At 33.8% G+C, this 13,063-nt stretch overlaps 1 protein-coding gene across 3 annotated transcripts; it reads right to left on the bottom strand.

Moving 5' to 3' along the window:
* Window positions 1–1,185: 1,185 nt before the first annotated feature.
* Window positions 1,186–3,731, bottom strand: LOC103328876 (BOI-related E3 ubiquitin-protein ligase 1). Of its 3 annotated transcripts, XM_089041094.1 has the most exons (5): window positions 3,591–3,715; window positions 2,852–3,458; window positions 2,643–2,734; window positions 2,156–2,523; window positions 1,186–2,055 (listed from the first exon to the last, which is right to left on the bottom strand). In XM_089041094.1, the coding sequence occupies exons 2-5, from the start codon at window positions 2,896–2,898 to the stop codon at window positions 1,516–1,518; spliced, it is 1,047 nt and encodes a 348-aa protein (XP_088897220.1). In that variant the 5' UTR covers window positions 2,899–3,458; window positions 3,591–3,715; the 3' UTR covers window positions 1,186–1,515. The 3 variants fall into 3 exon arrangements, with proteins under 3 accessions (XP_088897220.1, XP_008229502.2, XP_008229503.2); XM_008231280.3 differs by having other exon boundaries at window positions 2,852–3,731; XM_008231281.3 differs by having other exon boundaries at window positions 2,156–2,520; window positions 2,852–3,720.
* Between the last annotated feature and the right edge of the window lie 9,332 nt (window positions 3,732–13,063).

Raw genomic sequence — 13,063 nt, 5'->3', positions numbered from 1 at the left:
ACAATATGAAATGACCCGTTTGTCAAGTATACTGAAATGACCGTTCGATCATGAGCTCTCGGGCAATGAGCTGGTTTCTGTAATATTCTGTCATTTGGGGCCGTTCACTCAAGCCCATTCCATAGACTTTACTCACACACTGACTTTGAGTTGGCAACCAAACCTAGCTCAAACCCTAACCCAAAATTTGGGTCAAAACAATATGATCTACAAGCCACGTACATGGCAAGTTAAAACTCCTTCAAGGTTACTCCCTATCAAGTTGTAAGTATTAAAACATATTCCAGAAAAAGAAAAGAATATATTAGCCCTCTGAATATCAAATTCCTCTAGCCAACCTTTTTGCCATAGGCATTTACCAAGCTAAGGAAGGAAGCAAATCATCAAATGGAGTCCGATTCCTGCTATAAACCAATCGATGGTAATTATAAAATTAGCGAAACCAGAGCTGTGAAAGTACTTTTGTACCCAGCAAAAAAAAATTGTTAAAGTTATTATGAATTTTCAACTTATCAGGCTAATTTATGAATTATATTCATTCATTCATGTACTTTTATATATTTTTAACACTAAAAGACATGACTAACGGGATGTTAGTTGGATTGGCTTAGATAGCCGTGTGTCTGAGTTTTCTCCCCCTCCTTCCTAAATTTGGCGCAAAAAAACAAGACATGTTTTTATCTTTTCAATTTTTTTCCTTCTTCGATGAGTAAATAGAAAGTGAAAATAGGTGATGGGAAAGTAGAGAGTTAAAAGAGGACCAAAACCTCTTTGATGTGAAGAAATGAGCAGCCTTACTAGACATGCTTCCTCGACACTAAAAGACATACCTCATGCCTGCTTTCTTCATGTATCCCAAAAACCTAATTTCAAATTTGAACTCTTGATTTTGTCTCCTTTCGATCAGCTTCGCAGTGGTGACAGACAGAAAAACTTATAATGTTGAACATTACTGCATGTCACATTATGATATGGTGGAAAGACAGCACCAACCCCAAAAAAAAAAGGTATTTAAAATAAAAATTTGAGTGAAATGTGGTAAAGTGGTAGAAAGAAGCTTTATGCATGATAATAAAAGACATCATCATTTACACTATGAGGTAAATATGGTGAACATATATATATATATATATATATTGACATCACCTTTCTATTATGCTAATAAAAGACACACATTTGCAAAGATTTGTCAAATTAAAGAATTTATATATGAATAGAATTCACCAAAATAAAATAAAAATAAAAACCCAATGCCACTACCCATGTGGCCATGTACATTACCTCTAGGTAAATCACTCCAAGAGGGGGAACCAAAAAGAGAACATGAAAAAAAAAAAATTTGAGTGGGATATCAGAATATTTTCCCCAAAAAAGAACAAATAATAATTTTATTATACCCCAAATATTATTTGATTTTCCTTTTTTTGTTTTTTTTTTATACTTCTTTTTTAATACCCTTGCTCTCATGCCGTCTCGCCTCTTCTGGGCCTGGGCTTCCGTCATTGGGCTTGGGCCCTAAGAGAGAAAGACTTCTACACTTGAATTTCTCATGCAGAGGCACAATGGGCAGGCCTGAACCATTTGGTCACACTCTGTACAGAGGCATAAGTGCCGGCACGGCAGTATAACCACCGAGGCGACCCGTTTTCGACACGCTTTACAACTCGGGGCAGACATGGTCACTCGTTCCGGGTCAATGTATGCCGACTCGGCGTCCTCAGCTTGGCCCTCTACGCCCGCCGAGGATGCTACTCCATCGTCCCCTCTCCTGCTATCCTGAGCCGCCACAAACCCGCCGCTCATCATAGCCTGCTGTAGTTGGGCCTGTAGAGTCGCAGCAGTGGCCTGTTGTGCCCGGGCCTTAGCCTGCCAAACCTGGGCGTCCACGCTAAGTTGCGCAGCGCGTGCTTCCAACTCGGCATTTCTACGCGTGGCCTTCTCAACCTCCACCTCTTTCTCTCTCAACCTACGAGCTATTGATTCCTCCGCTGCGCTCAGTAGCGCACGGTAGTGCCTCTGCCGTTTCTCTGCTAATGTACGCTGTAGTTGCTCCCCCTATTAAAATTACGAAAAACCATAAATTCAATTCAATTGCTTTTTCTCGACAAATTAAAAAAACGCTAATAAACCATTTGAGGAAAGTTAAAATTATTACCTGGGCTTGAAGGAATTGGTCTAATTCGTCCCGCTGGTGTTTGATTTGGGTAGCAAAGTCCTCTGTTAAAACAGAGAACAAAGCTGAAGAGTGGTGTTGTTGTTGTTGTTGATTGTGATGCTGTTGAAATTGCTGCTGCTGTTGCTGTTGTTGTTGTTGGTCTCCAAAGGATAAACGGAGGCCGGTGGAGACCACATTGGGATTGTTGTGGTTGTGGTTGTGGCTGTGGAGTTGGGAGAGGTCGATGAGCTGAGGAGGAGGAGGTTGGGATTGTTGTTGCAGAGAGAAAGGAAGGATTGAAGGTGAGATTTCAGTGGCAGCTGAAGTTTCTCTTCCTCTTTTGCGCTGATTGGAAGTATTATTGACTGCTGTGATCAAATCAATCAAAACCAAATTCAAAAAAACCAATCTTTTATTGATTGAATTGGTGTTTATGGCCCAAAAGCAGAATTGGGTGATCAAAAGATATGAATTTGAAGAGACTCACCTCCTCCTCCATTGTTGAATAGCATGTGGGATTGATCAAGATATCCTCCTGGCTGTGCTTGTAGGGAATAATCATGCCCTTCTTGTGAGTTTCTGCAGAATCAGTGGAAACCAAAGCAGGGATTAATTAGATAAGAGAGATATATAGATTGAAGATATGGTTTGCTGATAAAAATCCAAAACCAAGGAAGCAGAGGAGAGAATGCAAACCTGTTTAGAAAGAGGATATTTGAAGGGTATTGAGCTTGAACTGCCATTGTTGATTGTAGATTGGTGATGCTGATGATGATGATATAGAAGAGAAGATTGTGACAGGAATAAATGTATAATGTATTGGAAATGAAAGAATAGGTAGGGAAGAGAGAGAAAGAGAGGTTTGGTATTGGCAATTGGTAAAAAGTCCAAAAGATGACAGAGGAACTTAATAAGGGGAATGGAGAAGAACAATAAACGCTAGCACATAACAAGCATGAAAGATGCCTCCCTACCAAGCAATAGGCGGACTATTCAAAGGGAAATAGATAGATAGATAGAGAAGTAGAAGGATTTTAAAAAACCCAAAAACAAAAAAAACAAAACAAAAAAAACAGAAAGATATGTACTTTTCAGAGAAAGAAAGAGAAGGAATCAGATGAATTATGTGTATTGAGAGAGGGCACCACCACCACCTCCACCTTCTTCAGCATCAGCACCATTCTCTTACCCTTCTTCCCATCTTTGTCTCTCTTTTATTTACTTGGGGCACTTTGTTTTCACCTACTTTTTCTTTCTCCTTCTTGTTGTTTTTGTTGTTGGCCTTCCTTTGTTTGCTAGGATGCTATAGCTTTGTTAATATAGAGATGGAGAGAGAAAGAGAGAGAGAGAGAATAGAAAGAAAGAGAGAGAGAATAGGAGCTTGGAATTGAAGAGATAGATGCGATTGAAACGAATCAGTCCAAGAGAGAGACACCTTATTCTGCTCTTTCTTTGCTCTTTGCTTTCTTTCTCTTTTTTCCTTCCTTTGCTTCTTCTCTTCTTCTTCGCGTGGGGTTTGGCCTTTCTTGAGAGGGAGTCTCGTGCTTGTAATTTCCAACACCAACAACATCACACCATTAATTAAATAAAAACAACCCCATATTTGTAAAAACAAAAAATAACCCATTTACTATTATTTTATTTTGACAAAAGGGTTTTGGTTTTTTCACCAAAATATTAAATAATAATAAAAAAAATTAATAAATAAGAGAGAGAAAAATGAAGGTGCTTGTGAAAGAGTGATGATGTAGATGTAGAGTAGTTGTTGTTGTTGAGCGTGCAGGTCTCTCTGCCGCTACCGCTGCCGCTGGGATTGTTTTTATATGGCCCATGCATCTCTCGCCAGCTTTCCCTACCTCTCTCTTTATTTATTTATTTATTTATTTTTCTTTTGCATAATTCCAACGCTTTAAAAGAAATTATTAATTTTTCTGGATTCTTCGTATTATTTATTAGTAAATTAGGTCTTTTTTTAAAAAAAAAAAAAAAGCAAAAGAGGTAATTAGATTTTTACTTGGCTGTGAAGATTCAAACTCTCAACAGCTATGTTTCCTCTTGTTTGCCTTTCTTATCTTAGAAAAGAGAGAAAAGATCACACAACAATAATACCTCCGACCAAATTGCATGGTTGTTGGTTTTCTTCTCTTTTTTCCTTTCACAAAAAACTTTCTTATTATTGTTTGATTAAGATTTCAAGTATATATATATATATATATATATATATATGACTCACTATATACGCCAAATGACTAACTTAGCCCTTCGTTTTAACCACTAATTTAGGGCGAAGTAAAAGAAAAAAAAGGGAAATCTCTAGATCACACGGTCTTGATTATTCATTAGTTGTAACGATTGATTATCTTTAAGGTGCGTTTTGGAGTCACTATTATCTCTGATACAAAGTGTTTGAGTAACCCTTAGTTTAGTCTCGATCAAACGTCTCCAAATGATTAAGATAGGAACCTTTAAGTTCCTAATTTTTTTTTTTTAAAGAGTAATTGATTATATTCATAACTTAGACACCAAGTCCATCAGCCACAAGGGCATAAACTACCCAATCTTTCTTTAGGTAGTGGATGGACTTTTGTAAGTTTTTTTCTTCTTCTAATTTTACAAGATCCAAAAAACGAATCCTATGTCATTACAAATTAAACACCAAAAAACGCGCCTATATCTAAATTTAGACAATTTGTATATGAAGTATAACGTTGAATTTGGCACCAAGTTTACATGGAATTCATGCATTGCAATTTACAACCAAATATTAAAAGGAGAGAGAAAATTTTAAAAGAAGCAAAAATGGACAAAAATGCCCTTATTTATTTTTAGATTTCCTAAGGAATCCAATACATTTGCATGTCTTTGATTTGAAAGTTGAGTGATTTTTTTGTCTTTTTTGAAAAAGCTTTGGCTTTTTCCAAAAGTGAAATTTTTTTATGTCTAAAACCTAAAAAACCTTATTAAAATTTGGGTATTTATAATATTGGCAAAAGGAAGGTGCCCGAGAGGAGTTCAAACTTAGGGCGTCGTCCAACATATGAAATTTTATCATAAAAGATATTAACTATCTCCATTTAATTAAGGGAGGGGTAATTTGAATCTAATAAGATCTACGATATTGGGTGTGACTTTTTATTTTTGAGAGAGCGGTGGCGTGACTTTATTCAAGGTGAGTTTTTTAAAAATATTTATTTTAAATACAAGCCCCTTTCTATTCAAGGTGAGTTATACATACTAGTTGATAAATATCTATCTTTATAATAATAAAAAAACAAATTAAAAGGAAAACATATATTTTTTTTGGCCGAAAAAAGAAAAAGCAGATTGAAGATTACTTGCATTCTACCCATCCAATTAGATATGTACGGATGAAATGCACAAAGTGAACCTTGTTTTTTGGGTCAAAAGATGCATAATGAGTAACATGCTCAGTAAATACTTAAATCCTTAATTTAAGTATTCATTGATCGCTTTGATTTTATCACGTTTTCCGTTATTTATTTATTTATTTATAGAAGTTGGGTAATTATAGCAGAACACATTTTCTCTGGTATGAATTAGTGTTTAAGTGAAATATAGCCTTTGTTTAAGTGAAATATAGCCTTTGAAATTAAGAAAAACTATAATTAATTAAAAAAAATAATAGAATACAAAAATAAGGCCCAAATATTTATTTAAAATTATGTACAATTTTTAATTTAACAACTATTTCCCTCCACATTGCATGGATTGACAACTAGTTTAAAATTTTCAAATGAAAAAAATAAGACAACTAGTTTTAATAAATATAAGAGAAATGGTTGCAAAACTTTTAAAAAGAAATATATATATATATATATATATATATACTAAGGGAAACTAAATTAATGCTTGTAATGGTCATTAGAGTACTAGACCTATTGACCAGAAAATAAAAATCATTGTGTGGCACTAATTTGTCTTGAATTATGGTGGATATTGGAAAACATGGCAATGAGCCAATGACTTTTGGTAAAATAAGATGGTCAAGGGTTCAATGCCTTCGGCTGAAGGTTAAATTTTGATGGAGAAGTTTGAGTGAAATACATAACATTTGTATTAGCCTTTCACATTAATAATATTCTGTCGCTTATTCATACTGAGTTCAATGAGACTTCTCTTGCAATCAATAGCCAATAATTTTCCTATTATGTTATTTTAGTAGCTTAACTAATTTTAGAATTTTCAAGAGGAGATAATTATTTGACGAGATAAGCAAATGTGAATAAGATCAGTTAATCAAGCAATGTGTTTCCCTTTTTCATTTGAGTCAGATTACCGTCCGCTGTAAATTATAGTAGTTTAATATCGTTTTTATTATTTCCTTTAACTGATGGAGGAGATCAAGGGTATTTTGGTAATGCAAGTGGACATGGACAATGTACCACTATACCTAATACGAGTACTGAGGAAAAATAGTTTCTTGGCAATACAAATTTTAAAAGAAAAAACAGAGTGAATCTCGCAAGAAAAGTTCAAGTTGGTAATGGTGATCTTCCCCAAAAACCAAGAAGGATTTCTAGCTTTAATTAATGGAGAGAGGGTGATAAAGAAAGAGAGAAGCCACCAAAAAAGAGAAAGGGAAGCAAGAGAGGAAATGTGAATTGTGAAAGAGAGTGCTCGGAATGGCATCACGCAATTTGTCTTTGCTTAGACCCCACAAATGGGTCCTCTAACTTCTTGATGGTATAACAGCCCTGCACGGCAATATGACAATCTTTCTTCTACTTCTTAACAAGATGGCTTTTATTGAATGGAAATTATTTTTACTATGAGTGCTAATCAGATTATTGATCACATCTTTCGTAAAACCTAATTTGTGTGAGAGATTTGATCAATAAATATGTTTGAACTCGAGTTTTTCCGTATTCTTGAAAAAAGGGTTTTAGTGATAAAATACTTATCTCGGTTTAGAAGGGAATCGAGTCGTTTGTTTTACTCGATTTCCTAATGTGAAAGCATAACCAAACCTGCCGTTTAACTCGGTTTGCTAATGCATGATGAGCATAACCAAACCTGTCCTGTGGATCAATTATATTATATTTATATCATTCAAATCCAATACTATTGTCAATTTTGAAGATAATTACCATTAAAAAAATGCAAAGGCAGGACTCACATGGGTCTTTCCAGATTTCTAAAGTCTATGGTTTTATCATTAATTTGGTGGAACTATGTGAACCAAATTAAGTTTAAAAGAATCAATCAAGATCGGATCAACACTCAACAGGCTGAATTGATTGACCTTATCCCCAGTTTCAGTGGCAGGTGGTGGGTGCGTACGTTCAACCCTGCTAGCTACACCAGTTAAAGCAAACCTTGAATAATGTAGTTCCTGTCATTTTGTTCTGCTATACTATGTGACAATACCTTTAGCTATTACGTAGCCAAAAGAAATAAAAAAGAAATAAAAAAAAATATATAAGCTTTTTTATTTATTTTATTTAATACAAGTGACACTGAGAAAGGAGAATCGATCATAAGACCTCGAGTACATGAATAATACTCGTAATCGTTTGAACTACAAGCCCTAGCAAAAAAATAATTTAGGTTATAAGTAAATGAGTTGGTCCAGATTTAATGGATCATATATTTACAGATATTAGAATGAATGTATGATTAACGTTGGTGTACACAATAATTTCATCGAGTCAATACACAAACTGTGGGCAAGTCAACCATGGTGTTGTATTCCTTTTTTCCAAGTCCTAATAGTAAACTGTGGAAACTTTGAATGGTGAGCTATTTTTCTTATGCGTCCAGCTTGAATATGCTTTTAGCATTGTCTACTGCAAGCAATATTTGAATTGTGCTTTGGGTAAGGGGGCATCAAACAAAGTCAAGAGCTTTCGGGAATGTACTGGGAACTCATTAATAGCCTCCTAGCTAGTCAGTTGGACCAAATTAACTACACCCAAAAAAAAAAAAAAAAATTCAATGTAAAAAATATTTTGGTTCAAATTGTTACTTCATATATATAATACTCTACCTACCCTAAAGCAACCAAAATCAAGAGTTTTTATTTAGGAAGTTGTGATTTTAATATCTAAAAAAGCACTCGAAAACTTTCGGTTGATAGTTCCCCTTCAATATATATTTAAATAAATTAATAATGGCTTATTTTAGTAAAATGAAGCTGTAAAATGTGCAAATTTGAAAATGCAAAGAAGACACCTTAACTAGGCAAATGAGCTAATTAGAGTGAAATGGTGAGTATTGGATTCTATATATCTCGTTGAGATATAAACCTTTGATAGGGTTTGTTTAGGATTGCTTCCGAAATAGCTAAAAGCATTTTTTGACAACAAAAATCCGCTTTGAAAAGTATTTGACAGAAAATTTAAAGATATTTATGAGTCTTATAAGCAGAAGAACTTCCTACAAAACCAATTATGAATGGAATCTTAGATATTATCTTCCATAAAATTAAGCCAATATGTACTCAAATTAGTTGATCAATATCTAAAGCATTTCCAAGATGTGTGTTATGAAACGAGGCGCATTATTTTTCCTTGTGTTGAAGACACACCAACTTTACGTGTACATTTCTTTAATCTTAATCCAACAATTCCATTCCCCATTTATTTTTCTTTGACCCACATGTACCCTCCTACAACTCTTTTTCATTTTCTAGGTTTTTCCTTACCTTTACCTTTCTTTTTCTTTCTTTACACTTAATTTCCATTATACTTTGTTTTAGTTTTACACATACACACACATTTATATAGAACCATAAATTCTCATCCTTTGCACTGCTTCCACCACTCCTCTACAGTCCACCCACTACCCAAGCCTTTATCACACCAAAACACTCCTACCCATATCTCTAATCACAAGCCACAAACGTAGCACAAAATCTTGTTTATTGTTCATTGGGCAAAAAAAAACAAAAAAAAAATTATTGTTTACTACAAAGTTTCAGCCTGCAACACATGCAAATGTTCACTTGTTGTCTGATGCAAGAACCTCTCCTTGTTTCTTTTTTCACTAATACACTTCCCATGAAATGCTAGTTTAGTTGGAAATAGTGGAAGCAAATATGGAACTTGTGCTTCCAACCATTCTATATTTTATTCCCTCTTTCATTAACATAAAGGTGAGCTAACAAAAGCACATAATGGAGGAACTAGTGATGTACACTTGTTCAAGGACAAAGCATTTACCTAAATCAAACCAAGCATCACTATTACCACATAGTTTTGCCATTTTGCATTTAGTGGACGATCACTTAGTCCTTTTGTAGTCGTCTAGCTTCTTTGTTTATTTGTTTTTGGATTAGATAGGGAATGGAAATTCAGGAGTGGATTTGGTAATTGATCATGTGTACGTACCTTATTTTATATTTTAAAAAATCAATTATTGGTGCTCTTTATTGTATGGAAATTAAGAAATTAATACTTGCATCTATATATAAGTTTTTGTTCTGATTTTTGGTTATAAAACCTTCTGTTTGTTATCAATTTTTGTATATATAAGACTTGTAACAAATTTTATTTTATTGTAATCTTTTTTGTAATCTTTTTTGATTTTTAATGGGGGGCACAAAGCTTGACTCCGATCCATAAAATCACAAAATAGGGTGTCCTGAATTGCATCAGAGGGCACCTCAAACCAACTAAATGAATCCTCATTACACAAGCTAAATTGTGCAACAAATTTTACTTTATAGTAAGAGTTATTTACACTAATTTGGGTTTTTCACAGAACTCCCTGAGGTTTAAACATCCCTTTTGGTTTTAAATTGTTTGATCATAAAACCCATTTTTTGTTGATTTTTTGTCTATATATTGAAGATTATATAAAATATTTCCTCCAATTACAAAGTTAGCCTCAACAAACGCATGTGCAATCTAATCTCATAGGCTAACTTTGTCATTTGGAGGAATTATATATATATATATATATATAATCTTTAATATATGGACGAAAAATAAACAAAATGGGGTTTTGTGAAAATAATTTAAAACATCAAGGAGTGTTCATGTAATTTTTGAAACCTTAGGGTATCTTATAAAAAGACCAAAAATCTTAGAAGGTGTTAGTATAAATAACTCTTATAGTAACTTTATCTGAACTCAATATTCAAAGTTTATTTTATATTATCATATTAACATATATCTTCATACATAGTAAATGTGATTGAAAGTGTACCAACCATGATGAGGGTAAATCTTATAATGCTTGTGCAGAATTATTGCATCATTGCTGATTGAACAACAACAACAGCAAAGTCTTTCAAACCAACCAATACTTTTCTTTTTCTTTGTATAATTATTCGTGCAAACAGAAGAGAGGGAGTTACATTTCAATGCATATATTTGACCCACTTTCTATGCTTGTGTTTCTTCCTTTCTTTCATGGCATTTAGTACATACAAGCACATGGGTGCCGTCCACGACTGCTACCCAACAATCAATATAACAAACACTTGAAATTTTCTATACAACTTTCCACTTCTTTTTCCAAGCTAAATTACAAACATTGAAAAAGGCAACCAAAAAAAAAAAAAAAACAACAAAACCACAGAAATGAATAGCAATGTGCACAAATAATTTAAAGGGTGAAGATTCAAAGGCCGGTATGATGTATATATATATATATATATAAATGGATATGTCAGTGGGAGAGAGGTTTTGGTATATATTGGTGGTGCTATTATAATTTGAGGGTTTCTGTGGCAACAAGTACCTTGGAGCCACTGTTTTCTGGTGATGATATAATGGCAGTCACAAGAAGCAACAGAGGAGAAAGAAAAATTAAAAAGGAGAGAGAGAGAGGTCATATTTCTGGTCATGGTCATGGTCATGGGAATGGAGGGTAATGGGGAGGCAAAGCAGACAGAGTGTGGAGAGTGGGTGTGGTGGTGGGTCTTTTTTTGCATTTGCTGCAAGAGAATCAAATCTCTAACACAACACTGCCAAACCCAACCCCCCCCTCCCTCCTTATTGATTGTGGGCACAACTTAAGAGCCATCTATGGGGCCCATGGCCCCATGCAAAAAATTCTGCTATTCTATAGTTTTAATAAATAATGTCTTGTGTATATAGTTTGTCCACATTCCATTTCAGTATGAGTGGAGTTAGTTTATTAATTACTCATATCTTTGTTGTTATTATCATGGATTAATGGAGAGTTGGAAGATAGAAATTGTTACTAAACCAACTACAATATAGTAAGAAGTTTGTATTTCAAGTGATCAAGAGTATTTATTCATGCACCTAAGGTTTTAGATGTGATTCCCCCCACCTCTACTATCGCTTATATCATAAAAACCAACTACAATATAACACTCATATATCTAGTAATGTATTTGAAAATATAAATTTGTGTCGTCTATACATATGTTATAACACATTGATTAGTAACATCACATGATATTATTATTGTGATTAAACGAAAATTTCTTCAAACATAAATCACTAAAAATAAACTTTTTGATCATTTTGTATCATCCGTTGTGACTTAAAAAAAGGAATTAAATGATGAAAAGCATATTTTCAATGTGAATTGAGGTGGTCCATTATCCATTGGATTCTAATTAAGACATCCATGTTCTTATAAAATTGAACAATCTTTTTATTAGAAAAAATAGGAAAGAAAGAAGCCTCAAGTTGCAGACCATATGACTATAATGAATGTGGAGAAATTTTTGGTTAAAGAACAGAAAAGTAATAAATAGGCAAAATCAGTGGTCCCCTGATCCAACGGATGAGAGGCAAGGTATCAGGGTAGTAAAATGTTACTGAACCTATGTACATCATCATGCGTGCAGTCTGTACTGAAAACTGATATGAAATTGGTAGATCTCACAGATTTCCATATAAATGTAAGAGCTTCCAGTCGAAGGGACTCACTGTTTTGCTGCCTAATCTGACACACATCCCTAATTAGGGTGCATCTCTCGGGGACCAACTTCGGGAAATTATGATTTCTTTTAGCAGTACAAAAAATTATTGTTTTGATTGGCCCATTTTGGTGGAGGAGGAGGAGGGAGTAATTAATTTATTTGCAATGCTTGTGGTAAAAATTTATTTTGGCATTGTGTAAGGACTCTTTGTTGTTTTGTGTATTGGAAATGAGCATCCCCTTTCTTTTTTTTTTCTTGTTCTTTTGAATTATTGGGTTGACAATGGCAACGTAACTAGATCAGTGATTTATCAGATTTACCAGATTCTTACTCCATAAAGGAGTGGCTGATAAAGATAGACGATTGTTCTTGTTACTGAAAACAAGACAAGATTTAACAAACGAAATATCTCAAGGAGAATTCCGGGAATATCTCATATATATATATATATATATATATGAATTCTTCCTGCAAAAAGTTTTCCATGGAATTTAGAAGTGAATAGATTGTAACTTCTTACCCATCTTTTGGCCTAGTTATAATCTTCAGTTTAGGGATTTAGGAAATATTTCCAACAAGGTTATTAGATCGAAGGATGCTCAAGCAATTATCAGTTTTTTCACTAAAATTTCAAAGAAAATAGTAGTGACAAAATTGTAAGAAATTTTTATTTTTGTCAAGAAAAGAATTTAATTACTTCATGTATTCACTACTTCAAATATAAAACCTAAAGTTAATATATATACAATCCCCTTCTATTGAGGGATCCCTCAAATAAAGATATATTAAGGGTCTGTACGAATTTTTTTTAACGATCCAAACCATCGATTTTTTAAGTCTATATTCATAAATCATCCTTGCAAAAAATTAGACAAATCAGAAATCATTTTGATATCCAGTTGTGTCCTACAAAATCAATGAACACGGTGGGTGCTTCAAGAAAGTACTTAAATTTCAATAATTCAATTGAATGGTCAAATGATATCGGATTCAAGTGATTTTTTTGTAGAGATAATCCTTGAATGAGTATCTACAAAATAGAC

Source organism: Prunus mume, linkage group LG7, assembly GCF_029339155.1.
Source record: "Prunus mume cultivar Tortuosa linkage group LG7, ASM2933915v1, whole genome shotgun sequence".
NCBI classification, from domain to species: Eukaryota; Viridiplantae; Streptophyta; class Magnoliopsida; order Rosales; family Rosaceae; genus Prunus; species Prunus mume.
This window is presented reverse-complemented; position numbering and strand designations above follow the sequence as displayed.